General features: G+C 37.9%; 1 protein-coding gene and 2 pseudogenes across 1 annotated transcript; all 3 read left to right on the top strand.

The window, feature by feature from the left end:
• Positions 1 to 8,600: 8,600 nt before the first annotated feature.
• Positions 8,601 to 9,555, top strand: LOC125354459 (annotated as a pseudogene).
• Positions 9,556 to 13,194: 3,639 nt separating this feature from the next.
• Positions 13,195 to 15,492, top strand: LOC125348163 (annotated as a pseudogene).
• Positions 15,493 to 24,396: 8,904 nt separating this feature from the next.
• On the top strand, positions 24,397 to 25,332 carry LOC125354453 (olfactory receptor 6C2-like). The gene has a single exon (XM_048350052.1). It carries the CDS (start codon positions 24,397 to 24,399, stop codon positions 25,330 to 25,332), a length of 936 nt encoding a protein of 311 aa, XP_048206009.1.
• Positions 25,333 to 27,265: the final 1,933 nt, after the last annotated feature.

Here is a 27,265-nt window from a genome sequence, read left to right as displayed (position 1 = left end):
TCAAACATAATTTTAGAGCATTTTGATATTGAAAAGTGTATAGGCATTGATACAGAAGACCTGCACCACCAGCTGACCTTCATTTGAGTTTTTCTCCTTCATAAGTCCTCTCTATTTTTTAAGAAAGTAATTTTCAGGAGGGGAAGAAGATGGCAGTGAAGCAAAAGGAAATCACCCTAGTTCTCTCCAAACAGAGATTTGGGGTTCTAACATGCACTTCTCTCTAAGCGATGGACAACAAAAAAATACATAAACAGATAGGGAAATACAGGAATTGGGGGGGGGGGGAACCTATAACTAGCACACACAAGGACAGAAAACTGCAAAGTGCCTTCCTCTAAACTGTGATCCCAAGCCCACAACTAAGCATTGAGAGGAGCCCCACATCTGCCCAAGCCCAGGGACATGACTAGCAAGACTGGAGCATCCAGAGGCATCCGCATGCAGAAAACTTCCATAGGGCCAGACCCATCAGTGCGAACAACACCACCAACACTGACCAGCAACATGAAACTGGGACGTCCAGACCCAGGGACCTTCCACAGCACCACCAGTTAGCCCACACCCAACTCCAGGATCAGCGAGTACCCTGCAGTAGACAACCCCTACAGGAGACCAGCAGCTCTGGATGTGACCATGAGAGCTTGGCCCAGGAAGGGGCACCACACATGAAGAGAACAAAGAGGCCAGAACCCTTCCTTACTCCCCTCACCCCACCTGTTGGCTTCCAGCAGGAGACCACTAAGACTCATAGTGGGTGGGTGCTAGGGCCCTGTGTCCTCTGCAGCCCTAGCCGCAGGCAGGGAATGCTGACCTGCTAGAATGAAGCAGAGACAAATATCCCCACACCTGTGGGAGTCTGCTCCTCCAAAGGCCTCATGGCCCATCCTGGAGGTAGTGGAGACCTCTCAGGCCTGGAGCCCAGCTCTAGTGAGTTAGCCTGGAGCCAAGTGCGTTCCAGCCCTCTGCCAAGTGCCAGCCACCTGCATGAAGAGAACCTGCCCCAGGCCAAGCACAGACCACCCGCTGGGGCCAATAAGGGGCTTGGATGCACCACCACTCAGCACTAGGGCCAGGTGTCATCTGCAGCAGTAGCAGCCCAAGGTGGAAAAAACTGATCTGCTAAAAGACTATGGGGACAAGCTCCTGTGCACACCCCGAAGCCCTTCTGAAGCTTACACCCATCGCAGGGCCTGAATCCAGCCCTCCCAGCTCCCGACCCAGACCAGATAGGAGAGCTTGCTAGCTTGCAGGCTGAGCACTGGCTAGTTCACCCAGTGTGAGCTATAGCCCAAGCCAAGCACAAGCCGCCACCCGCCAGGCCCTCAACGAGCACTGAGCACCGGGTGGAGTCAGCCAGAAACCAAGTGTCTAGAAGTGTTTCTTCTTAGATCCTGTCTCCTGGAGCAAGCCAAGATCGGGCCACCCAACCAGGACAAGCCAGCCAGCCATGAAGTGTGGGCAAGTTCACCTAGTACCAATTAGCCCAGATCCAAGCACAGGCCACACATGAGTGCGTATATGCGACCCAACCCAGGGCCAAGAGCCCACCAGTCTGGGGCCACACACCCTCACTACCTGGGAAATAGAAGCCAGTCCTGGTCCAGTCTCCCACACCACCCTGTGGAAGCCTGCTCTCTCCAAGGCCCACGCCTGTCTCAATCCAAGAACTCAGGCAAGGATAACTTCCCAATAAGGCATAGTGGGAACCTGCACCCTCCCCCCAGCACTCAAACAGGACCAGGAGCTGGAGCACTGCTCCCAGCACTTCTGGAAATAGAAGCCAGTCCAAGGCCACAAAGTTGAAGTATAGATAATAATTGTCCATTTGCATGAGGTTTAGTAATATTCACAAAGTTGTGTCTATCACCATAACCTCATTTTAGAATATTTTTATCACCCTCAAAAGGAACCTTGTACCCACGGCTAATTACTCGTCCTTTGTCTCCTTCCACATTTCTTTTTTTTTATTTGATTTTATTGTCAATGTCATGTACGGAGGGGTTGCAGTTACATACGTGAGATACTGAGTACATTTCTTGTCAACCCCTCCGTCATTTTTCTCCCATCTTCACAACCCTAATCTTCTCCCCCAGTTGTACTGTTAATTTCCAACATATTGTCTTGTGAGTATCACTGTTGCATTGGCTTGCCCTTTATTCTTTGTCTCACGATTTTGATGTTTCCCTTCGCTTCCCTAATTCAGATAAATATACAAACAAGGGGATAAACAATAGGAAAAAAAAGAAGAAAAATCACATGATACATTAAAAATAACAACAATTAAAAACCTCAATTCCATTTCATTGAGCATTATCTTTTATGATCATATGTATATTAGGACTACCCTAGATATATACTGATTATTACCAATGAGGGAAACCATGGAATCTATGTTTCTTTGGGTCTGGCTCACTTCACTTCACATGTTTTTTTCCAAGTCTTTCCATTTCTTTACGAATGGGACAATGTCATTCTTTTTTATACAAGCATAGAATTCTATTGTGTATATATACCACATTTTCTTGATCCATTCATCTACTAAGGGGCATCTGGGTTGGTTCCATATTTTACTATGATAAATAATGCTGCAGTGAACATGGTTGTGCTGATAGCCTTATTATGGCCTTGTTTGTGATCTTTTGGGTAAATAACCGGAAGTGAAGTTGCCAATCATAGGGGAGCTCTATGATTACACTCCCACCAACTTATAGTAGTGTTCCCTTTTGGCCACATCCCTGCCAGCATCTAATGTTATTAATTTTCTTGATAATAGCCATTCTAACTGGGCAGAGGTGGAATCTCAATGTTGTTTTGATTTGCATATCCTTTATGATCAGAGATGATGAGCATTTATTCTTGTGTCTACTTGCCATTCTTAGCTCCTCTTCAGAGAAGTCGTTAGCCAATTTATTAATTATTTTTGTTTTTGTTTTGAGGATTTGTTTTTGAGTCACTTAATTTATTGAGTTTTAAATATATTTTAGATATAAGGCCCTTGTCTGTTGTGTAACTAGTGAAGATCTTCTCCCAATCTGTGGGCTTTCTATTTATCTTGAAATCTAGGTCCTTTGCCATGCAGAAGCTCTGCAATTTAATGAAATCCCATTTGTCCAACCTTTTTTTGATTTGTTGTATATCTGGGCCATTATTAAGAAAGTTTCAACCTGTGCAAGGAGCCCTAGTGTTTCTCATATTCCTTCCTGCAGTGTTTTCAAAGAAAAACAAATAGTGCATGTTTTCCTTGCAATGCAGACACTAGATCTAAAACATACCAGGACATCATAAATTGTACAGTGCTCTAAGCATTCATACACAGTGAGACCAAAAGAGGACACTCTTAAGAGAAGTATATAATGACACAATGCCTATGTGAATGAAATTATATGGAATAATATTTATCAAAATGAGCTCCAGGAAAGGACACACCAAGTTTTTTTTTCCATTTTGTTTTTAGTATTTTCTTTTGTTTTTATCTTTTTTGTTCATTTATATGACCTGGGAAGGGTACAGAGAGGCAAAGAAATGGAGGCACAAAGGGCAAACAAATACATCAGTGGTACTCACTGGACACTATGTTGAAAATGAAATGCACACATTGTGTATGGGGATTGGAAGGAAAAGCTGCAAGAGAGTGAGGGACATGGTGACATTGTCAAAAAAGAAGCACTCTCAGCTAAATGAAAAGAACTTCAGGTTAAGGAAACAAGTGTTTTATCATTGTTGTGGTTATTTCTAACACATTATATGAAATTATTTATGTGAGTGACCATGGAGTTCTTTGTTTATCAATTTGGATAGACACTTGGCAAATGATATAAGTATGGAAATTAAAGTTATACCAAAGGTACCCTGAGCTCTGTGGACACACTTTTCAGTGATAGTGAAAAGAAACTGTTTCCTCTCCAGATGGATGATGGCTCTACATAGATGAAGTGAAAGTTGACACAATCAACTACAGAAACAAATCTCAAGCAAAGGGAAGCTACTGGAAATCATATCATATTACAGTTCAACATAATATTCATTTGCAATTTTTCTCTAAGGATAATTGTAAACCACTAATAAAAACATACGATAAACTGCCTGAATTGTAAGTATAATAAATTCTGTCATTTGTTACACTTTTTGAGACCTGAATATGCTAGTCATAATAAACAGATATTTCTGGATAGTGACAGTTTAGAAAAGGAATTCATAAAATGATATGAATTCAAACATTATTTTAGACCATTTTTATGTTGGATGCTATATAGGCATTCATACAATTACATTGCGCAAAAGATGAGTAAGAAGTTGTTCAAACATTGCATAATTTGAGTGCAGTGAAACTTCCGGAAATTAGGAATTAGAAGCCAATAGCCAAGTATGTGGAATTGTAAACTGAAACAAAGGAGGAAGGTAGAAGCCCAGAAGCTTGGAGGGAATATTTCTGCAGACATAATTGACATAAAGGGCTTATTACTGTATCTAGCACAAAATACCAGTTATCTAACCACACTGTATTAGCTTTTAAACAAAATGTGGTAGAAATTAAATAAAATTGAATGAGCAAAAGTTCTGACTTATGCTTAGGGTGCATTTGGTTATATGATTGACATTACATTATTTTAGACCATTTTTATGTTGGATAGTCTATAGGCATTGATATAACTATATTATGCAAAAGATGAGTAAGAAGTTATTCGAAAGTTATATAATTGAGTGCAGTGAAACTTCAGGAAATTAAAAATTAGAAACCAATGGCCAAGTATGTGTATTTCCTAGTGGAATTAGAAACTGAAGCACAGGGGTAGAAGGTAGAAGCATAGAGCATTGGAGGGAATCTTTCTGCAAACACATAATAGGCATCAAGTGCTTATTTCTGTATCTAACACAAACTACCAGTTATCTAACTTTACCGTATTAGTTTGTAAGGAACACATGGAAGAAACAAAATACAGAGTGATGAGCAAAAGTTTCTGACTTATGCTTAGGGTACATTTGGTTACAAGATTGACATGAGGATATTTGGGAATTTAGAAATCATATTTGGAGTTCAAGAAAATACTACTCAAAGCAAGTGCATATATTAAGAAATAAATGGTCCTCCTACAAACTGTTGTATGAAACTTAACAGAATAAGACTGAGTTTGGATTGCCTGAATAAGTGGCCACCTTAGCCACTTAACTAGCTAAGCGATCATTGCTTGCATTTATGCCAGGTTCTCAGTGAAAATAAAAGCCATTACAGTTCTACTTAGAGATTTTTACCAAGCCTTGTATGAGTTATCATATTATGTCATTAAAGGAAATTTTAAGCATAAACAAGCATCTAATGTTCTTACTGGTACTAGTGAATTTCGTGAGGATATACCCTCCATTCTTGTTGATATATTATGTGTATTAGATTTTGAGACAAATTGTTTAGAAGAAAAAAGTGAAAGAGACTATTTTACACAAAAGGATGTTTGTATTTAGTCTCAGACACAGCACTAAATGAGTATTTGGATCTGGATACATTGGAATCATTTGGGGCTTATCAAACAATCACAGCAATTCAATCAAAAGTCAGATAAAACCAAGATAAAGCTCTTCTGTAAACAGCAAAATTTCAATTTGTTAAGAGAAAAGAAAGAAGATTATGATATCTGACTGCTGAGTTGGGACAAGATTTACCTAGAGCTATTGCTAGTGATTTAATCTTAGAAAATATCAGGTCTTTAATTGGTGAGCTATAACATATACCTAAATAAGATGTGTTACTAAGTAAGCTTTTTAACTTACAGAATATCCATAAACACAAACTGAATACACTGGACACAAATACTTTTCATTTATGAAATAAGTATGTGTCTACCTTGCATTTTAGTATGCTATGAATGATATTTGTGTTTATATCAGTTCCTTCTCTGTAATATTTCTATCATTTATTTTCATCATTTTATGGAGGACAGAAAAATAAAAGTGAAAACTTTAATAAAAAAAGAAATAAATGAATTCAAACAGCTATCAACACAAGAGACATCAGCAAGAAAGTAAGTTTCTCAATATCACAAATTGGAATGATGACAATAAAACATCCATGAAGAAATAAGATAAGTGGGCTGGGAATGTGGCTTAATGGTAGAGTGCTTGCCTAGCATGCACAAGGCCCTGGGTTCAATTCCTCAGCACCACATAAGCAGAAAAAGCCGGAAGTGGTGTTGTGGCTCATGTGGTAGAGTGCTAGCCTTGAGCAAATGAAAGCCAGGGACAGTGCTCAGATCCTGAGTCCAAGCCCCAGGACTGACAAAAAAAAAAAAAGAAGAAGAAGATAAGTATTGAGAGAATTATATGAACAGTACTAGTTTAAAAGTCCACTGTACATAAGCATAATGACTCACACTCGTAATATCAGGTATTCAGAAGGCAGAGATCAAGAGAGGATTTTAACTGAAGGTGAAGGTGAAGGGAAGAAACATATCCAGAGCCCTTATCAACAAATAAATCCATGTAATGGTCAATGTCTCTATTTCAAGCTATGTAGGAAACATAGGACCTAGGAAAAAATACAAGAGCTCATGAGGGGGGAGAAAAAACTAACACCAAAAGTGCTGATAATAATGGGTCTCATGGTGTTTCATTTCAGGTGGTGCCTGCTTACCAAGTACAACATCTCAAACACCAACATTGAGCACCAGTGGCTCCCACCTGCAATCTACCTACTCAGGGGGCTACAATCTGAGGATCTTGGTTCAAAGCCAGACTGTCCATGAGACTCTTAAATCCAATGAACCAGAAAAATGCTGGAAGAGGAGGTTTGTTTCAGCCAAGCCTCCTCTTAGGTTTCTGCTGTTTAATTGTAAATAAGAATCTCACAGACTTACTTACCTGGCTGTCCTTGAACTGCACTCTTCAGATTAGAACCTGCTGAATTGCTAGGATTGTATGCTTTAGGCACCAGTACTAGTTTAGACCTCAACATCTGAAACAATACATAGAGTTTGTAGAATAAACTCAAATTACCTGTAATGCATTCACATTTTATGAATGACAAAATTTCAAGGGAAACACAAATAGGCTAAAGAAAACTCAAAATTCAGTGAGTTCTTTGGGACATGAATCCACTCACAGTCCTCAACTTTGTAATATAAATTCCCAGTTCAACCTCAAAAAAAAAATCAAAATTCAGTTTAAGCATTCAACCTCTGTCTTAAAAAGAACGCTTCAGGATGGGCACAGGTGGCTCACACTTGTAATTTTAGCTAGTCATGAGGCTGAGATCTGAAAATCAGAGTTCAAAGTCAGCCCAGACAGGAAAGTCTATGAGACTCTTATCTCCAGTTAACCACCAGAAAAGTGGTGCTATGGCTCAAGTGGTACACTGTTAGCTTTAAGCTGAAGAGCTCCAGGGCAGGGCCCAGATCCAGAGTTCAAGCCCCATGACCAACCAAAAAAAAAAAGAATACTTCATATCACAAAAGCATTAGCAGCCAAGCCAGTCATAGATAGATGAAACCTATAATCCAGGAAGCTGAGTTCTGAGGATCACAGTTCAAAGCCAGCCCAGGCAGGAAAGTCACTGGGGCTCTTATTGCCAATAAACAACCAGGACACTAGAATCAGAAGTATGGCTCTAGCAGACAGTGCTAGCCTACACACACACACACACACACACACACACACACACACACACAAACACACAAAAGCTCAGGGACAGTGCTCTGGCCCTGAGTTCAAGTCCCAGGATCCATACAAAAGAAAAAAACTACCAGTTAATTTTGTTTGGGAAAAAATTAATTGAGAAACTAAATATACCTTCACTGGTAGAGCACTTAGCATGCACCAGATCTTGGGCACAATCGCTAGCACCACAAGAAACAAAAACATAGAAACAACAACCTAAATAACATTTGGAGCAAAGGCAATTGGAAATAAAAGTGAGGTGACTATCTAGCAGGTGATCACCAGGAAGAGAGGAAAAACAGGGACTCTAAGGGGAAAAGGACACTGGATAACATTACATATGAATGTAAGGTCAGCAATATGAATCCCACCAAATACTTTGAAAAAAGTTGGGAAAAACAGGGAATAAATGTGAATATAATGGAGGAGGTTAATTGCATAAAAATTGACTATGTACATGTAAATTTTCCTATCAGTAACATATACTAATTTTAAAAAAATTATGTGTATTGTACAATATAAAATATATTACTATATTGTACATGTAAATATAGTATATATCACATCATAAATACATAGCATATATAGTATAATACAGGATTTAGTATAATTTATTCTATATTGTGGTATGATATACATGTATTAGTGTGTTATAAAATAATAATATTATTATTAGGTAAAATGTTATATGTATTACAATATAATTTTTATTATAATAATATAATATTATATATTTACATTGTGAAATATGATATGGATTCTTAAATTTTTAATTTACCATGAAATGATGATGAATTATAAAACCTAAATAACTACTATAATTGATAACATATGTAAAGAGAACATTGTAATGTATGCGATTTTATTTTCACAGTTTTCTTGCTCTGTTAATTAGCAGTCCACCCACATATCTGGATGTTCAGTGCAGACTGATTTGAAGTCAGGAGTGGATGATGAGAAATCACACCATCACAACTTTCCTCCTCCAGGGCCTGACTGATGACCCACAACTCAAAGCTGTGCTTTTCATCTTTCTGTGTCTCACCTACATGCTGAATATAACCGGAAACCTCACCATCATCTCTCTCACCATCATGGATCCACAACTGAAAACTCCCATGTACTACTTTCTACAAAATTTCTCCTTCTTAGAAATTGCATTCACATCTGCTTGTATTCCCAGATACTTGTACAACCTATCAACAGGGGACAACACAATTACATACAACAATTGCATCACTGAATTTTTTTTTTACTGATCTTTTTGGTGTAACTGAATTCTTTCTGCGGGCCACCATGTCCTATGACCGCTATGTGGCCATCTGCAAACCCCTGCATTATGTGACCATCATGAACAACAGAATCTGTAGGAGACTCGTTCTTTCTTGCTGGGCAGCTGGCTTATTGATTATATTCCCACCACTTACCCTAGTCCTACATTTGGAATTCTGTGACTGTAATGTTATTGATCATTTTGTCTGTGATGCATACCCCCTCCTAAAGATATCATGCTCAGAAACATGGCTCTTAGAATGGATGCTTATAATTTGTGCTGTGTTAACCTTTGTCATGACCCTATTTTGTGTAGTTCTATCTTACATATACATCATTAAGATCATTCTACAATTTCCTTCTGTCAAGCAAAAGAAAAAGGCCTTTTCCACCTGCTCTTCTCACGTGATCGTGATTTCCATCAGCTATGGCAGCTGCATCTTCATCTATGTGAAGCCTTCAGCCAAGGATTCAATGGCAATCAACAAGGGTGTGATTGTCCTCAACAGCTCCATTGCGCCTGTGCTGAACCCCTTCATTTACACCTTGAGAAACAAGCAGGTGAAACAGGCCTTCAATAACACAGTCAAAAGAATCTCATTGTTGTTAAGAAAGAAAAGAAAATCTCCAATGTAAAAAAAAAAAAGTTTTGATAAGTTTTGATGAAACGATCGTTGGTTTCTCAGAATGTATCTTTGGGTTTTTACCTCATCCTGTCCTAGCAATTTCAAGATAACTCCAAAAAAAATCTATAATACATATACACAACAAAACAGCAGAATGACCTATCATATCAATAATCCTTGACAAAACCACAAAAAAGTTAATAAAACAAATAATTTTATTGTGTATTTTGATTTGAGCACAAGTTCTTATTGGAGGAGATTCTTTTTTGTTTGTTTGTTTGTTTGTTTTTTGTTTTTTGTTTATTTTTTGCCAGTCCTGGGCCTTGGGCTCAGGGTCTGAGCACTGTCCCTGGCTTCTCTTTGCTCAAGGCTAGCACTCTGCCACTGGAGCCACAGCGCCACTTCTGGCCATTTTTCTATATATGTGGTGCTGGGGAATCGAACCCAGGGCTTCATGTACATGAGGCAAGCACTCTTGCCACTAGGCCATATTCCCAGCCCCTGGAGGATATTCTTAATACTTGAAGCTTCTTAGACACTGAGGATATAACAGACATCCCAGAAAACTCTGGATTTTCTTCCATCCCTCACATTTTAGTGAGATTCCATCTCACCCAAGACAGATTGGTCAATATGGTAAAATCAACCAACAACGAATGTTGGCAGGGACGTGGGCGAAAAGGAACTTTATTGCACTGTTGGTAGGAATGTAAACTAATATAACCACTCTGGACAGCAGTCTGGAGATTCCTCAAAAATTTAAACAAAGATCTTCCTTCAACCAGCATTCACCCCTGGACATCTACCCAAGTATTTCACAAGCCAGGATATGGAAAAGACACTTGCACATATATGTTCACTGCTGTGCTATTCATGATAGCCAAGTTGTGCAAACAGTCCACACATCCTACAATAAATGAGTGGTTCCAAAATGTGGAACCTATACACTTGGAATTTCAGACAACCTATATTGTTTGTTAGTTTGTTTTGCCAGTCTGGTGCTTTAATTCAGGGCCTTGGCACTGTCCCTGAGCTTCATTTTGCTCAAGGCTAGTCCTCTACCACTTGAACCACAGCGCCACTTCTGGATTTTTCTGTTTATGTGGTGCTGAGGAATCAAACCCAGGGCTTCATAAATGCTAGGCAAGCACTCTATCAAGCCACAGTCCCAGTCGCTGAGTCAGCCTTTAGAAATAATAGAATTATGTCATTTGCAAGGAAATGGATTGACCTAGAACAAATCAAATTAAGTGAGGTAAGCCAAGCAGACACACAAACAGTGCATATGTGTCTCACATGCAGACACTAGGTCCATCAAACTATGCAAAATAATATTTATTGAAATTTACTCTGCATCCCCTGACCAACAACAGCAGAAAGAATGCTAGTATTTGCCTCTGGCTGTGAAGAAATGTGGAAAGAGACAAATGATGAGTAATTCCATTATGATGAGTAAGAAGATGTTCAAAAGTAGCATAATTTGGGTAGAGTGAAACTTTATGAAATTAAAAATTAGAAATTAATAGCCAAATATATATTTCTAGGGGAATTAGAACCTAAGGCACAAGAGTGGAAGGTGGAAGCATGGAGAATTGGATGGAATAGTTCTGCAAACACATAATTGATGTAAAGTGCTATTTTTGTATCTAGCACAAACTACCGGCTTTCTAACTAACTACATATTTTAAAATATTATATACCATTATTTACACTTTGAAATATGATATGGATACTTGAATTTTTTTTTCAAATTTTTATTATCAAACTGATGTACAGAGAGGTTACAGTTTCATATGTTACGCATTGGATACATTTCTTGTACTGTTTGTTACCTTGTCCCTCATGCCCCCCTCCCTCCCCCCCTTTCCCTACCCCCCCCCCCAGGTGTTCAGTTCACTTACACCAAACAGTTTTGCAAGTATTGCTTTTGTAGTTATTTCTCCTTTTTTACCCTGTGTCTCTTAAATTTGGTATTCCCTTTGAATTTCCTACTTCCAATACCAGTAAAAACGGTTTCCAATATACTCAGATAAGATTACAGAGATAGTGTAGGTACAACCATAGGAAGGTGATACAAGAACATCACCAATAATAGAAACTACACATACACATAGGACGTTGAAAGTAGTTACAACTGTGATATAACAATTGTTTCCATAACATGGAGTTCATTTCACTTAGCATCATCTTATGTGTTCATAAGGGTATAGCTATTGGGCCTTGTGATGCTCTGCTATGGCTTGCCTAAACCTGTACTAATTATTCCCAATAAGGGAGACCGTAGAGTCCATGTTTCTTTGGGTCTGGCTCACTTCACTTAGTATAATTTATTCCAAGTCCTTCCATTTCCTTACAAATGGAACAATGTCATTCTTTCTGATAGAGGCATAAAATTCCATTGTGTATATGTACCACATTTTCCTGATCCATTCGTCTACTGAGGGGCATCTGGGTTGGTTCCAGATTCTCGCTATGACAAATTGTGCTGCGATGAACATTGTTGTGCTGGTGGCATTACTGTGATTTTGTTTGTGGGCTTTTGGATAGATACCCAAAAGTGGGGCTGCTGGGTCATAGGGGAGTTCTATATTGAGCCTTCTGAGGAATCTCCATACTGCTTGCCAGAGTGGCTGAACCAGTTTACATTCCCACCAACAATGAAGTAGGGTTCTCTTTTGGCCACATCCACTCCAACAATTGTTATTATTAGTTTTCTTGATATATGACATTCTTGCTGGGGTGAGATGGAATCTCAATGTTGTTTTGATTTGCATTTCCTTTATGGCCAGTGATGTAGAGCATTTTTTCATATGCCTATTAGCCATTCTCATTTCCTCATCAGAGAAGTTTCTTTGGAAGTCTTTAGCCCACTTGATGAGGGGGCTATTAGTTCTTTGCGGTTTTGTTTTGGAGGAAGGTAATTTTTTTAGTTCTGCATATATTTTAGATATGAGGCCTTTGTCCATTGAATGGCCGGTAAAGATCTTCTCCCAGTCTGTGGGATTTCTGTTTATCTTGCAAGCTATGTCCTTTGCCGTACAGAAGCTCTGCAGTTTGATGCAGTCCCATTTGTCCAACCTTTCTTTGATTTGTAGCCTTTCAGGGTCTTTGTTAAGGAAGTTCTGTCCTGTGCCAAGGAGCCCAAGTGTTTCTCCTTCTCCTTCCTTTAGTGTTTTCAGGGTGCTTGTTTTGATTTCAAGGTCTTTAATCCATTTGGAATTGATTTTGGTGCAGGGTGATATATATGGATCTAGTTTTAGTTTGTTGCATGTGTTGAGCCAGTTTTGCCAGCACCACTTGTTAAAGAGGCTATCTTTCTTCCATACTATTGTTTTAGCTCCTTTATCAAAGATTAAGTAGGCGTAGTTCTGTGGGTTCAATTCTGGGTCTTCAATTCTGTTCCATTGGTCTTCAGGCCTGTTCCGGTGCCAATACCAAGCTGTTTTTATTACTATAGGGATACTTGAATTTTTAACTCTTCCTTGAAATGACAATTTTGAATTATGCAAACTAATGTACTAGTTTAATTGATATGTGTAAATAGAATATTTAAATTCATATAAAGTTATTTTCATAGTTTTCTTGCTCTGTTCATTACCACTCCAACCAAATACCTGAATTTTCACTACAGACTAGTCAGGAGTGGATGATGAGAAATCACACCATCACAACTTTCCTCATCCAGGGCCTGACTGATGACCCACAACTCAAGTCTGTGCTTTTCATCTTTCTGTGTCTCACATGATGAGTGTAACTAGAACCCTCACCATCATCTCTCTCACCATCAGGGATTCACAATTGAAAACTCCCATGTACTATTTTCTACAAAATTTCTCCTTCTTAGAAATTGTATTCACATCTGCTTGTATCCCAGACACTTGTACAAACTATCAACAGGAGATAAGACAATCACATACAACAGTTGCATCACTGAAATTGTTGGTGGGAATGTAAACTTGTTCATCCACTCTGGAAACTGGTATGGAGGTTACACAGAAGGCTAAACATAGAGCTCCCCTACAAGCCAGAACCCTCACTTTTAGGCATCTACCCAAAAGATTACAAGGAAGACCACACTAAAGCCACCAGCACAACAATGTTCATCGCAGCACAATTTGTCATTGCTAAAATATGGAACCAACCCAGAAGCCCCTTGGTAGATGAGTGGATCAGGAAAATGTGGTACATATACACAATGAAATCCTATGCCTCCATCAGAAAAAATGACACTGCCCCATTCGTAAGGAAATGGAAGGACTTGGAAAAAATTATACCAAGTGAAGTGATCCAGACCCAAAGAAACAAGGACTTATGGCTTCCCTCATAGGGAATAATTAGTGCATGTTTAGGCTAGTCATAGCAGAAGACCACAATAGCCCAACCTCTATGCCCTTATGAATACATAAGGTGATGATAAGTGAAATGAACTCCACATTATGGAAACAAGTGTTATATCATTGTTGTAATTATTTTCAACATGCCATGTGAAACCATACCCACTTTTTTCTCTCTGTTTCACCCCCGCTATCACTGTATCTGATCTTAGTACCCTGGATACTGTATATACATGTATTAGAACTAGGGAAGGGAAAAGGAATACCAAAATTGAGAGACAAAGAGTAAAAAGATGAACGATTCCAAAAGCAATACTTACAAAACCATTTGGTGTAAACCAACTGTACAACTCATGGGGAGGAAATGGAAAGGAGGAGGGGGTAGGCGGGGGAAAAATGAAAAGGCAGAAACAAGTTGAACAAGAAATACACTCACTGCCTTACATAAGAACTGTAACCCCTCTATAATTCACTTTGACAATGAAGAAAACAAAAAAGAAAAAGAAATTTAAAGAAAATTCCCATGTAGAATTGAACTCCATGTTATGGAAACAAGTGGTCTATCATTGTTGTAATTATTTTCATCATGTCATATGAAACTGTACCCTTTTTTTCTTTTTTTTTTCTCTCCTATTCCTTTCCCATGGTTTTACCCCTGCTATCTCTGTATCTGACCTTAGTACCCTGGATACTGCATATGCGTGTATTAGAACTAGGGAAGGGAAAGGGAATACCAAAATCGAGAAACAAAGGATAAAAAGACAAACCATTCCAAAATCAATACTTAGAAAACCATTTGGTATAAACCCACAGTACAACTCATTGGGGATAAAGGGAAAAGGGGAGGAGGGGGAAATGAGGGAGATGGTAACAAGTTGCATAAAAAATGTACTCACTGCCTTACATATGAAACTGTAACCCCTCTGTGCTTCACTTTGACAATAAAGAAAAATCTATTATAGGTGTTTAAAAAGAAAGAAAACCCCCATGTACTATTTCCTACAAAATTTCTCCTTTTTCGAAATCTCATTCACATCTGTTTGTATTCCCAGATACTAGTATAACCTATCAACAGAGGACAACACAATCACATATAAAGGTTGCATCACTGGAATTTTCTAATGATTTTTTTTTTTTAGTATAACAGAATTGCTTCTGCTAGTCACCATGTCCTATGACTGCTATCTGGCCATCTGCAAACCCCTGCATTATTGACCATCATGAACAGCAGGATTTGTAGAAGACTCATCTTTGTTGCTGGGCTCATAGAGCAGAGTCATAGTTTGTGCTGTGTTAACCTTTGTCATGACACTATTTTGTGTAGTTCTAGCTTATACATATACACCATTAAAACCATTCTACAATTCTCTTCTGCCCAGCAAAGGAAAAAGGCCCTTTCCACCTGTTCTTCCCACATGATCGTGATTTCCATCACCTATGGCAGCTGCATCTTCATTTATGTGAAGCCTTCATCCAAGGATTCCATGGCAAGCAACAAGGGTATATCCATCCTCACCACCTCCATCGCTCCTATGCTGAGCCACTTCATTTACAGCTTGAGAAACAAGCAGGGGAATACAATCAAAAGTAATACAATCAAATACAATCAGTAATACAATCAAAAGAATTTCATTGTTGCTAAAGAACTAAGGAAATTCACCAATGTAAAATAATACTTTAGATAAGTTTTGGTGAAAAGATCACTGATTTCTCTGCATGTATCTTTGCATTTTGACCTCATCCTTTCCTAGAAATTTCAAAATGACTCGAAGAAAAAGCAAAAAAAAATTTAGAAATTACACATATACAAAGAAACAACAGAATGACCTAGTATATCAATAATTATTGGCAAAAAACTAAACTAAAAAAATTTATTTTGGTAATTATGCTTATTAGAGAAGGTTCTTACTACCAGACTTGACTTCAGACACTGAGAATAGAGCAGAAAACCCAGAAATTTCTGGTCCTTCTTCAACCCTTCACATTTAATGAAATTCCATCTTACCCAAGATAGAGTGAAATCATGAATCAAAGAACAATAGATGTTGTCATGGATGTGATGGAAAAGGAACCTTGTTGTACTGTTCATAGGAATGTAAACTAGTATAGCTGCTCTGGACAACAGTCTGAAAGTTCCTCAAAAAATAAACTTAGATCTTCCTTAAAACCCAGCCATACCACTCCTGGGTATCTACCCAGAACACTACAGGATATCCTAAAGACACTTGCACATCCATCTTCATTGCTGCACTATCCACAATAGCCGAGTTGTAGAAAGAACCCAGATGCCCTACAATAGATGAGTGGATCCAAAAAAATGTGGTACCTCTACGCAATAGAATTTTACACATTTAGAAAGAATAATGTCATGCTATTTTCAGGGAAATACATGGACATAGAACAAATTGCGCTAAGTGAGGTTAACCAAGCTCAGAGAAACAAATGCCAAATGTTTTCTCTCATATACAGACACTGTATCTAAAGTACACAGGGGCATGAGAAATCATTCAAGACTCTAGCCATTCCCATACAGTTAGGCCAAAGGATGATGCTGTTAGGGGAGGAACACAAAGACACACATCTATATGCATCTGGTCATACAAAATTATATTTATCAAAATGAACTCTAGGCAATGGAATCAAGAGTGGGTTGTTTTTTTTTTTGCGGTTTTGGTTTTCTTTTCCATTTGTCTTGTTTCTTCATTTACATGTCTTTTGGAATAGAAAAGGAGACCCAGAAATGGAGTAGTGGTACTTACTAAGCACTGGGAGAGAGAAACGAAAGCAGTGACATTGCCCCCCCCCCGAAAAAAAGCATTATTTACCTGCCTAATGAAACTCTAACCCCCCCTATACATCATGCTTATAACAACAAAAAATTAATAGAATATTATAAACTGCATACTGACTAAGCAGGAAGATTCTGAGTTTGAATCTCTCTTGAGCTTTGAGACCTTGTCTCAATAATATGTGTATTGTTAACATATTGTGCATCTTAAGGATAAACACCCAGATGCCAGTGGATCACACCTGTAATTCTAGCTACTCAGGAGGCTGAGATCTGAGGATCATGGTTTGAAGACAGTGCTGGGAAGAATAGTCTATGAAACTGGTACCTCCAATAAATTACTCAGAAAAGGCCAGCCTTGACACTGTGGCTCAAGTGGTAAGGGCTAGCCTTGAGCACAAACAAGCTCAGGGACAGACCCTAGGCCCTGAGTTCAATGCCTAGGACCGACAAAAAAAATGAATAGGCAATGAAAAATTTTAAAACAATAATACTTTATTAATATGTAACTTAGAGGCTAAAAAGCTAAAGTATAATAATTGCCCAATTAAATCATTCTAGCAAAATTCACAGAGTTGTATTTATCACCATAACCTAACATGAGAATGTTTTTATCACCCCAAAAAGGAATCTTTGAGTTAACAAGTACTCATCATTTATCTCTTTTCAAATTTCTTCACAGCCAGAGGCAAACACTAACATTCTTTCTGCTATTGTTTCTCAAAGGGTACAGTTTCAGTTGCAGAAGAGAAATAAGTTTGACATCTACTAAACAGCAAGTTGAATGTACTGAGACAATGTCTTGCACATTACAAAACAGCTAAGACAGTAAATACAAATCCATAATCCAAACTAAAGACTAAGTGATCTAGTTTATTTAATCATTCTACACCACATTCATATATCAAATTTATATTGTACAAAATAACCACATACCACTGGGGGCTGTTGACTAAAAATGCTGTCTATATGAACATATGTATGTTAAATCAACCTCAAACCCTTATACTACTTGTATTGTCATATAAATTTGTATAAAACAGGATATTTTCATAAATTAGAATCTGCTGTAATTCTGTTCCAGGAGAAAGTATATGACAAAATTTGAAATCCAATAGGATCAATTTCAAATTATATAGACTTCTAGGAATCAGAAAGATTTGGACGTATTGAACTTTAAATAGCAAAAAGGTGAATGCAAGAAAAACTTGTTTCGGCTATCTAGGACAATGCCTGGTTTCTGAATTCAGGATTGTATTCTGGAATTATTAATTTTGACTGAAATGGTTTTATATTGCCCTATGAGGAGAACATAATGAAAGTAGAATCATATAGCAGTTTTGAAATATTAACATGGAATTTATGCCCTGTTAAACAAACTGATAAAGCAGGAAAGGAAACCTTGATGAACAAGCTGTCTTACAAAACAGAATGAATGTAAAGAAAGTGGACTAAGGTTGTTTTTAATTAGATTCTTTTTTTATTATAAAACTGATGTACAGGGAGGATATAGTTTCATATATTAGGCATTGGATACATTTCTTGTACTGTTTGTTATCTTGTCCCTCATACCCCCCTCCCCCTTCCCCCTTTCCCCCCCCCCCCGAGGTGTTCAGTTCGCTTACACCATACAGTTTTGCAAGTATTGCTTTTGTTGTTGTTTCTCTTAATTTACCCTTTGTCTCTCAATTTTCGTATTCCTTCTCAGTTTCCTAATTCTAATACCAGTATACATGGTTTTCAATATACTCAGGTAAGATTCCAGAGATAGTGTAGGTACAATCCAAGAAGGTGATGCATGATCATCATCAACAGTATAAACTACAGATACGCATGGGATGTTGAAAGTAGTTACAACTGTGATATAACAATCATTTCCATAAAATGGAGTTCATTTCACTTAGCATCATCTTATGTGATCATAAGGGTATAGCTATTGGGCTCTTGTGATCCTCTGCTGTGGCTTGCCTAATCCTGTGCTAATTATTCCCAATAAGGGAGGCCATAGAGTCCATGTTTCTTTGGGTCTGGCTCACTTCACTTAGTATAATTTTTTCCAAGTCCTTCCATTTCCTTACAAGTGGGGCAATGTCATTCTTTCTGATTGAGGCATAAAATTCCATTGTGTATATGTACCACATTTTCCTGATCCATTCGTCTACTGAGGGGCATCTGGGTTGGTTCCAGATTCTCACTATGACAAATTGCGCTACAATGAACATTGTTGTGCTGGTGGCTTTACTGTGATTTTGTTTGTGGTTTTTTGGATAAATACCCAAAAGTGGGGTTGCTGGGTCATAGGGGAGTTCTATATTTAGCCTTCTGAGGAATCTCCATACTGCTTGCCAGAGTGGCTGAACCAGTTTACATTCCCACCAACAATGAAGTAGGGTTCCCTTTTGGCCACATCCCCTCCAACAACTGTTATTGTTAGTTTTCTTGATGTATGACATTCTTACTGGGGTGAGATGGAATCTCAATGTTGTTTTGATTTGCATTTCTTTTATGGCCAGTGATGTAGAGCACTTTTTCATATGTCTCTTGGCCATTCTCATTTCCTCATCAGAGAAGTCTCTTTGTAGGTCTTTAGCCCACTTGATGAGGGGGCTATTAGTTCTTTGCGGTTTTGTTTTGGAGGAAGGTAATTTGTTTAGTTCTGCATATATTTTCGATATGAGGCCTTTGTCCATTGAATGGCCGGTAAAGATCTTCTCCCAGTCTGTGGGATTTCTGTTTATCTTGCAAGCTATGTCCTTTGCCGTACAGAAGCTCTGCAGTTTGATGCAGTCCCATTTGTCCAACCTTTCTTTGATTTGTAACCTTTCAGGGTCTTTGTTAAGGAAGTTCCGTCCTGTGCCAAGGAGCCCAAGTGTTTCTCCTACTTCTTCCTTTAGTGTTTTCAGGGTGTCTGTTTTGATTTTGAGGTCTTTAATCAATTTGGAATTGATTTTGGTGCAGGGTGATATATATGGATCTAGTTTTAGTTTGTTGCATGTGTTGAGCCAGTTTTTCCAGCACAATTTGTTAAAGAGGCTATCTTTCTTCCAAACTATTGTTTTAGCCCCTTTATCAAATATTAAATAGGCATAGTTCTGTGGGTTCATTCCCAGGTCTTCAATTCTGTTCCATTGGTCTTCAGGCCTGTTCCGGTGCCAATACCAATCTGTTTTTATTACTATAGCTTTATAATACAACTTGAAGTTGGGTATTGTAATTCCCCCAGCACTGTTCTTTCTGCTTAGGATGGTTTTTGCTATTCTAGGTCTTTTATTATTCCATATGAATTTCTGGATTGCTTCCTCTACTTCATCAAAAAATGGTGTTGGGATATTAATGGGTATTGCATTGAATTTGTAGATAGCCTTTGGCAATATTGCCATTTTGATTATATTAATCCTTCCAATCCAGGAACATGGGAGGTTTTTCCATTTCCTTAGTTCTGACTTAATTTCGTTTTTCAAGGTTTTAAAGTTCTCCTCAAAGAGGTCTTTCACTTCTTTGGTTAAGGTTATTCCTAGGTATTTTATGTTTTGGGGGGCTATTGCAAAGGGCGTTGCTTTCCTGATTTCAGCCTCGGTCTTTGGGTCGTTAGCATAGAGAAAGGCCGTTGATTTTTGAAGGCTTATTTTATATCCCGCAACTTTGCCAAAGTTTTGGATCAGCTCTAGTAGCTTGGGGGTAGAGTCTATGGGATTCTTTAGGTATAGGATCATGTCATCTACGAAGAGAGAGAGTTTAACTTCATCTTTACCTACTTGGATCCCCTTTATATTTTCTTCTTGCCTGATTGCTCTGGCTAGGAATTCTAGTACTATGTTGAAGATCAGGGGAGAGAGTGGACATCCCTGCCTTGTTCCTGATTTTAAAGGGAATGGCTTTAGTTTTTCACCATTTAGAGTTATGCTTACTGTTGGTTTGTCATAAACTGCCTTGATTATATTCAGGAATGTTCCCTGGAATCCCAATTTTTCCAGGGCTTTTAGAATAAATGGGTGCTGGATTTTATCAAACGCTTTTTCCACATCCAGAGATAAAACCTGTGGTTCTTTATCTTGCTCCGGTTGATGTGGTGGATTACATTAATTGACTTGCGTATATTAAACCAACTTTGCATCCCTGGGATGAATCCAGTTTGATCGTCGTGTATGATTTTTTTGATGACCTGTTGAAGTCGATTGGCCAGAATTTTGTTGAGAATTTTTGCATCTATGTTCATCAGGGAGATCGGTCTGTAGTCCTCTTTCCGTGATGAGTCTCTGCCTGGTTTTGGGATGAGGGATATACTGGCTTCATAGAATGAGTCTGGTAGTGAACGTTCTCTTTCAATTTCATTAAAGAGTTTGAGAAATATTGGTGTGAGTTCTGTTTTGAAGGTCTTGTAGAATTCTGCAGTGAGTCCGTCTGGACCTGGGCTTTTCTTGGATGGGAGATCATTTATTGCCGTTTCTATTTCAATACTGGATATGGGTCTGTTTATAATTAGATTCTTAATGTTTTCCTAACTATCTGTTTGCAATGTTCCTAGTGCTTTCTCCTATCTCTATGGAACGTATTCCCATGGCTACTAAGGCAAACTGGGTTTTTCCCCAAGTTCAGTAGAGATTTTCAACATCAGTTACCATAGATTCCTTTGTTTATTAACTTGGTTACAGATTTGGTAAATAATATAAATGTGGAACTTAAAATTAGAGAACCTTCTCACTAAGCAAAAAAAAAAAAAAATTGCAACACCCATTATTCCAAAGATACCACAAGCTCTCTGGACGCACTTTCCAAAGCTGCTCTCTTGCCTGATTCATGCTATCTCTACATCAAGTGTGAAACAGTTCTTGCAATCAAAAAGAGAGAGAAAACTAAAGCAAAGAATGCATTCCTACTCTACTGGAAATCATATCATGTTAGTGTTCAACATAATGTGCATTTTCAAATTATACCTCTAAGAATAATTGTAAGCAACTAATAGAAAGATACAATTAACTGCCAGAAGTGTAAGTATAATAAATTCTAACACTTGTTATACTTTTAGAACTTCAGTTATATAAGCCTTGAATAAATAGATATTTACAGATTGTTATGGTAATATTAATTCAAACATTATTTTTGAGTGTTTTTATTGCTTAGTATCTAGTCATTGATACAAATATATTAAGCAAAAATAAGTAAGAAGTCATTTTAAAGTAGCATGATCAGAATGCTATGAAACTTCAGGAAATTAAAAATTAGAAACCAATGGCCACGTATGTATATTTCTAGTGGAATTAGAGACTGAGGCACAGGAGTGGAAGGTGAAAACACAGGGCACTGGAGGGAACATTTCTGCAGACCAATAAGTGACAAAAAGTGCTTATTTCTGTACCTTACATTACTACAGGTTCTCTAACTTCAGTACACTAGATTGCAAAGAACACATAGGAGAAACAAAATGAAGTATAAAGATCAATTTTTTATTTCTGACTTATCTTTCAGGGTACATTTGATTATATGATGGGCATTAAAAGGATATATGTAAATTTGGAAATCATGTTTGGAGTTCAAGAAAATACTATTCAAAGCAAGTGCATATGTTAAGAAATAAATGAATCCAAACAGCTATCGTCAGCAAGAAAATAATTATCTAGACATTATTGGAAAGATGACAGGTAACACATGCATGCAGTAATAAGATCATTTGTAAGAGAATTCTGTTGATAATGTTAGTTTTAAATGCTTGATCTAAACAGACATGATGGCTAACACCTGCAATCTCAGGTATTCAGGAGACAGAGAATTGTCATCTAAGTTGACAGGCAAAAAGTTAGCCAGAGTTCATCTCAACAAATAATTGATATATTGGTGACTGCCTCTATTTCAAGTCATGTAGGAAATACACTACCTAGGAAAGAAACACAAGATGTCCTGGAGGAGGAGGGGACAAAAATAATAAAACAAAAAAGTGCTGAGAATCATGGATCAAGTGGTCAGTCATGTGAGGTAGTGCCAAGTACATCATCTCAACCACCAATACTGAGCCCCAGTAGCTCTCACCAGCAATCCTAGCATCGCAAGAGGCCAAAATCTGAGGACTGTGGTTCAAAGCCAGACCCAACAAGAAGAGTAAGAGGCTCTTATTTCCAATTAACTACCAAAATACTGTAAGTGAAGGTTTAATTTACCTGCCCTGGCTGGGTTTGAACTGTAGTCCTTAGGATTGCAATCTCCTGAGGCTGGGGATGTGGTTTAGTGGTAGAGTAGTTGCCTAGCATGCATGAAGTCCTGGGGTTTGCTTCCTCAGTATCACATAAACAGAAAAGAAAAGACTCAGAAGTGGAGCTGTGTCTCAAGTAGTAGAGAGCTACCCTTGAGCAAAAGAAGCTCAGGGATAATGCCCACAACCTGAGTTCAAGACCCAGGACTGGCAAAAATAAATAAATAAATAAATAAATAAATAAATAAATAAATAAATAAATAAAGATTGCAATCTCCTGAATTGTTAGGATTGTAGGCTTTAGACACCAGCACTAAATTACACCTCAACATTTTAAAGAATAAAGAGTTTGTAGAATGAAAATCAAACTATTTGTAATATATGAATGACAAAATTTCAGGTGGGAATGTAAATAGACTAGAGAAAATTTAAGATTCCGCTTAAGCATTGTACCTGTGTCTTAAGAAGAACACTTCATGTGACAAAAACATTAGCAGCTACCTGGGCAGGTGGGTCTAATCTATAATCTACCAACTCAGGAAGCTAAATTCTGAGGATCACAGTTGAAAGCCAGCTGAGGCAGGAAACTCATTCAGACTCTTACCTCCCATTAACCATCAAAACACTGGAAGTAGAGCTGTGGCTACAGAAGAGAGTGCCAAAAAAAGCTCAGGGACAGTGCCCAGGCCCTGAGTTCAGGCCACAGAACCCACACAAAAGAAAAACTAGCAGTCAGTTTTGCCTGACAAAAAATTAATTGGAATTAAGTGTCTTCAATGGTACAGAAGTTGTCATCCATCCTTAGCATCACAAGAAAAGAAACCCAGAAATAAAAAAAATTAATAAGATTTTGGAGCAATAGCAATGGGAAATAAATTTCAGAGGTAACTATCTAAGAGATGATCACTAGGAGGAGAGGAAAAAAATGGGGATTCTGAGGGACAAAGGAGCCTGAAGTACATTACATATGAAAATAATGCCTACATGATGGGTCCCAGCAAATATTTTGATAAAAGATGGGAAAGAGAGGGAAATGAAAGGAATACAATGGATGAGGTGAACTTGTTAAAAATGGACTGTGTACATGTACATGTTCATATAAGAAATATATGCTAGTTCAAAATCATAACTGTATATGCTGTACAAAATGAGAAATATGTGTGTTTGTTGATTATGCAATGTACATATTACATTAAACATATAACACATAATATAAAATACAATGTAAAGTATTAAATGTTACTATGTTATCCATATGCATTATTGTGCTTTAAAATAATAGTATAATACATATGTAAGATGTTACAATACATATTTTAACATTATATATATTTACATATTTAAATTTTGGAATAGGATATGGATACTTGAATTTTAATGACAACAAAAATTATGGAACCTGAGCTACTACTGTAATTGATAATAAGTGTAAGAAGAATATTTAAATTCATGTGATGATATTTTCATATTTTTCATGTTATGTTAATTATCTCTCCACCCAAATATCTGGATTTTCACTACAGACTGAGAAGTCAGGAGTCCATAATGAAAAATTACAACATCACAACATTCCTCCTCCAGGGCCTGACTGATGACCCACAACTCAAAGCCGTGCTTTTCATCTTTCTGTGTCTCACCTACATACTGAGTATAACTGGAAACCTCACGATCATCTCTCTCACCATTACGGATCCACAACTGAAAACTCCCATGTACTATTTCCTACAAAATTTCTCCTTCTTAGAAATTGCATTCACATCTGCTTGTATTCCCAGATACTTGTATAATCTATCAACAGGAGACAAGGAAATCACATACAACAGTTGCATCACTGAAGTCTTTTTTACTGATCTTTTTGCTGTAACTGAGTTCTTTCTGCTGGCCACCATGTCCTATGACCGCTATGTGGCCATCTGCAAACCCCTGCATTATGTGACCATCATGAACAGCAGGGTCTGTAGGAGACTCGTTCTTTGTTGCTGGGCAGCTGGCTTGCTGATCATATTTCCACCACTTACCCTGGTCCTAAAACTGGAATTCTGTGACTCTAATGTTATTGACCATTTTTTCTGTGATGCATACCCCCTCCTGAAGATCTCATGCTCAGAAACATGGCTCTTAGAGCAGATGCTTATAGTTTGTGCTGTGTTAACATTTGTTATGACCCTATTATGTGTAGCTCTATCTTACATATACATCGTTAGGACCATTCTACAATTCCCTTCTGCCAAGCAAAAAAAAAAGGCCTTTTCCACCTGTTCTTCTCACATGATTGTGATTTCCATCACTTATGGCAGCTGCATCTTCATCTATGTGAAGCCTTCATCCAAGGATTCGGTGGCAATCAACAAGGGTGTGTCTGTCCTCACCACCTCCATCGCTCCTATGCTGAATCCCTTCATTTATACCTTGAGAAACAAGCAGGTGAAACAGGCCTTCAGTAACACAATCAAAAGAATCTCATTGTTGTTAAAGAATTAAGGAAATTCTCCAATGTAAAAAATATTTAGATAAGTTTTGATGAAAAGCTCATTGGTTTTTCTGCATGTATCTTTGCATTTTGACCTCATACTTTCCTAGCAATTTCAAATGACTCAGTAAAAAAAAAAAAAAAACACAGTGGGGCTGGGGATATGGCCTAGTGGCAAGAGTGCTTGCCTCATATACATGAGGCCCTAGGTTCGATTTCCCAGCACCACATATACAGAAAATGGCCAGAAGTGGCGCTGTGGCTCAAGTGGCAGAGTGCTAGCCTTGAGCAAAGAGAAGCCAGGGACAGTGCTCAGGCCCTGAGTCCAAGCCCCAGGACTGGCCAAAAAAAAAAAAAAAAATCACAGTAAACACACAAGAAAACATCAGAATAACTTAGTGTATCAATAATCTTTAGTACAATAAAGTGAAACAAAACTAATAAGTGCATCATGTGGGTTTTTTTTAATAATTAGTTATTTATTGTCAAAGTGATGTACAGAGGGGTTACAGTTTCATACGTAAGACCATGGGTACATTTCTTATACTATTTGTTACCTCCTCCCTCAATCCCTCCTCCCCACCCCCCTTTCCCTTTCCCCCGATGAGTTATTCAGTTGGTTTACAACAAATGGTTTTGCAAGTAGAGCTTTTGGAGTCATTTGTCTTTTTATCCATTGTCTCTCAACTTTGATATTCCTTTTCACTTCTCTAGTTCTAACACCAGTATATACAGTATCCAGGGTATTCAGATGAGATACAGTGATAGCGCAAGGACAACCACAAAAAAGGGATACAAGAGGATCATCAACAAACGAAGCTACTGTTTCACATGGCATGTTGAAAGTAATTACAACAGTGATATAATTCGTTTCCATAACATTTAGTTCATTTCACTTAGCATCATCTATGTGTTCATAAGGGCATAGCTATTGGGCTCTTGTGATCCTCTGCTTTGCCTAGCCTAAACCTGTGCTAATTATTCCCTATGAGGGAAATCATAGAGTCCAGCGTCATGTGTTTTGATTAGGGGAGTTTTGTTTATTGGAGAATATTCTTACTACTAGACCTAACTTCAGGCTCTGAGAATAGAATAGAAAGCCTGGAAAACTCTGGTTCTTCTTCCAACCCCCACATTTTCTTTTACTGTAAAGCTGGTGTAGAGAGGGTTACAATTACATAACTCAGTATGTCATAAGTCAGTATGTTTCCTTTTGTATAGTATCACCCCATCCCTCATTGTCTCCCAGTTCTTCCCCTCCCGAATTATCTACCCCCCAAGTTGTATAGGTCATTTCCAATATATTGTCTACTGGGTTTCATTCCTGAATTCAACATTTGTCCTACCATTTTTGTACTTCCTCTTCCCCTCCCCAAATCAGATAAATGTATACAAAAGACAAAGGTTACAGAAATCAAAAACAGTTTTAGAAGGAATCCAAACAAAGAAAAAAGGAAAGGAACATAAAACAAAAAAAAGGGGGGGGGGAAACAAGCAATAAAAGACAACCCTCTTGATTTTATTTCTTGGAGTTCATTTCAATAACATCATTTTATAAGATCATACACACATAGCTACTGAGCCCATGTGTTCATCTCCTAAGAATATCCTCCTTTGTTCAAATTGTGTGAGTGTTTAGACTGATGTTTAATTAATCATGTCCAAGTGTCATTATTGGCCTTTTACTATCCATTGGGTTTACTCACAGATTTATAGGCACATTCTAATTAGTACAAATAAGGGAAACCATGCAGCCTCGTTCTTTAGGTCTAGTTTACTTCACTCAGTATAATTTTTTTCCAAGTCTTTCCATTTCTTTATGAATGAGGCACTGTCATTCTTGCTGATGGAAGCATAGAATTACATTGTTCATATATATTATATTTTCTTAATCTACTTCTTCTGTGGGGCATCTGGGTTGATTCCATATCTTGGCTATGGTAA

Source organism: Perognathus longimembris, chromosome 1 (assembly GCF_023159225.1).
Source record: "Perognathus longimembris pacificus isolate PPM17 chromosome 1, ASM2315922v1, whole genome shotgun sequence".
Classification (NCBI taxonomy): Eukaryota; Metazoa; Chordata; class Mammalia; order Rodentia; family Heteromyidae; genus Perognathus; species Perognathus longimembris.
The sequence above is the reverse complement of the archived record's forward strand: the minus strand, read 5'-3'. Positions and strand labels throughout refer to the sequence as shown.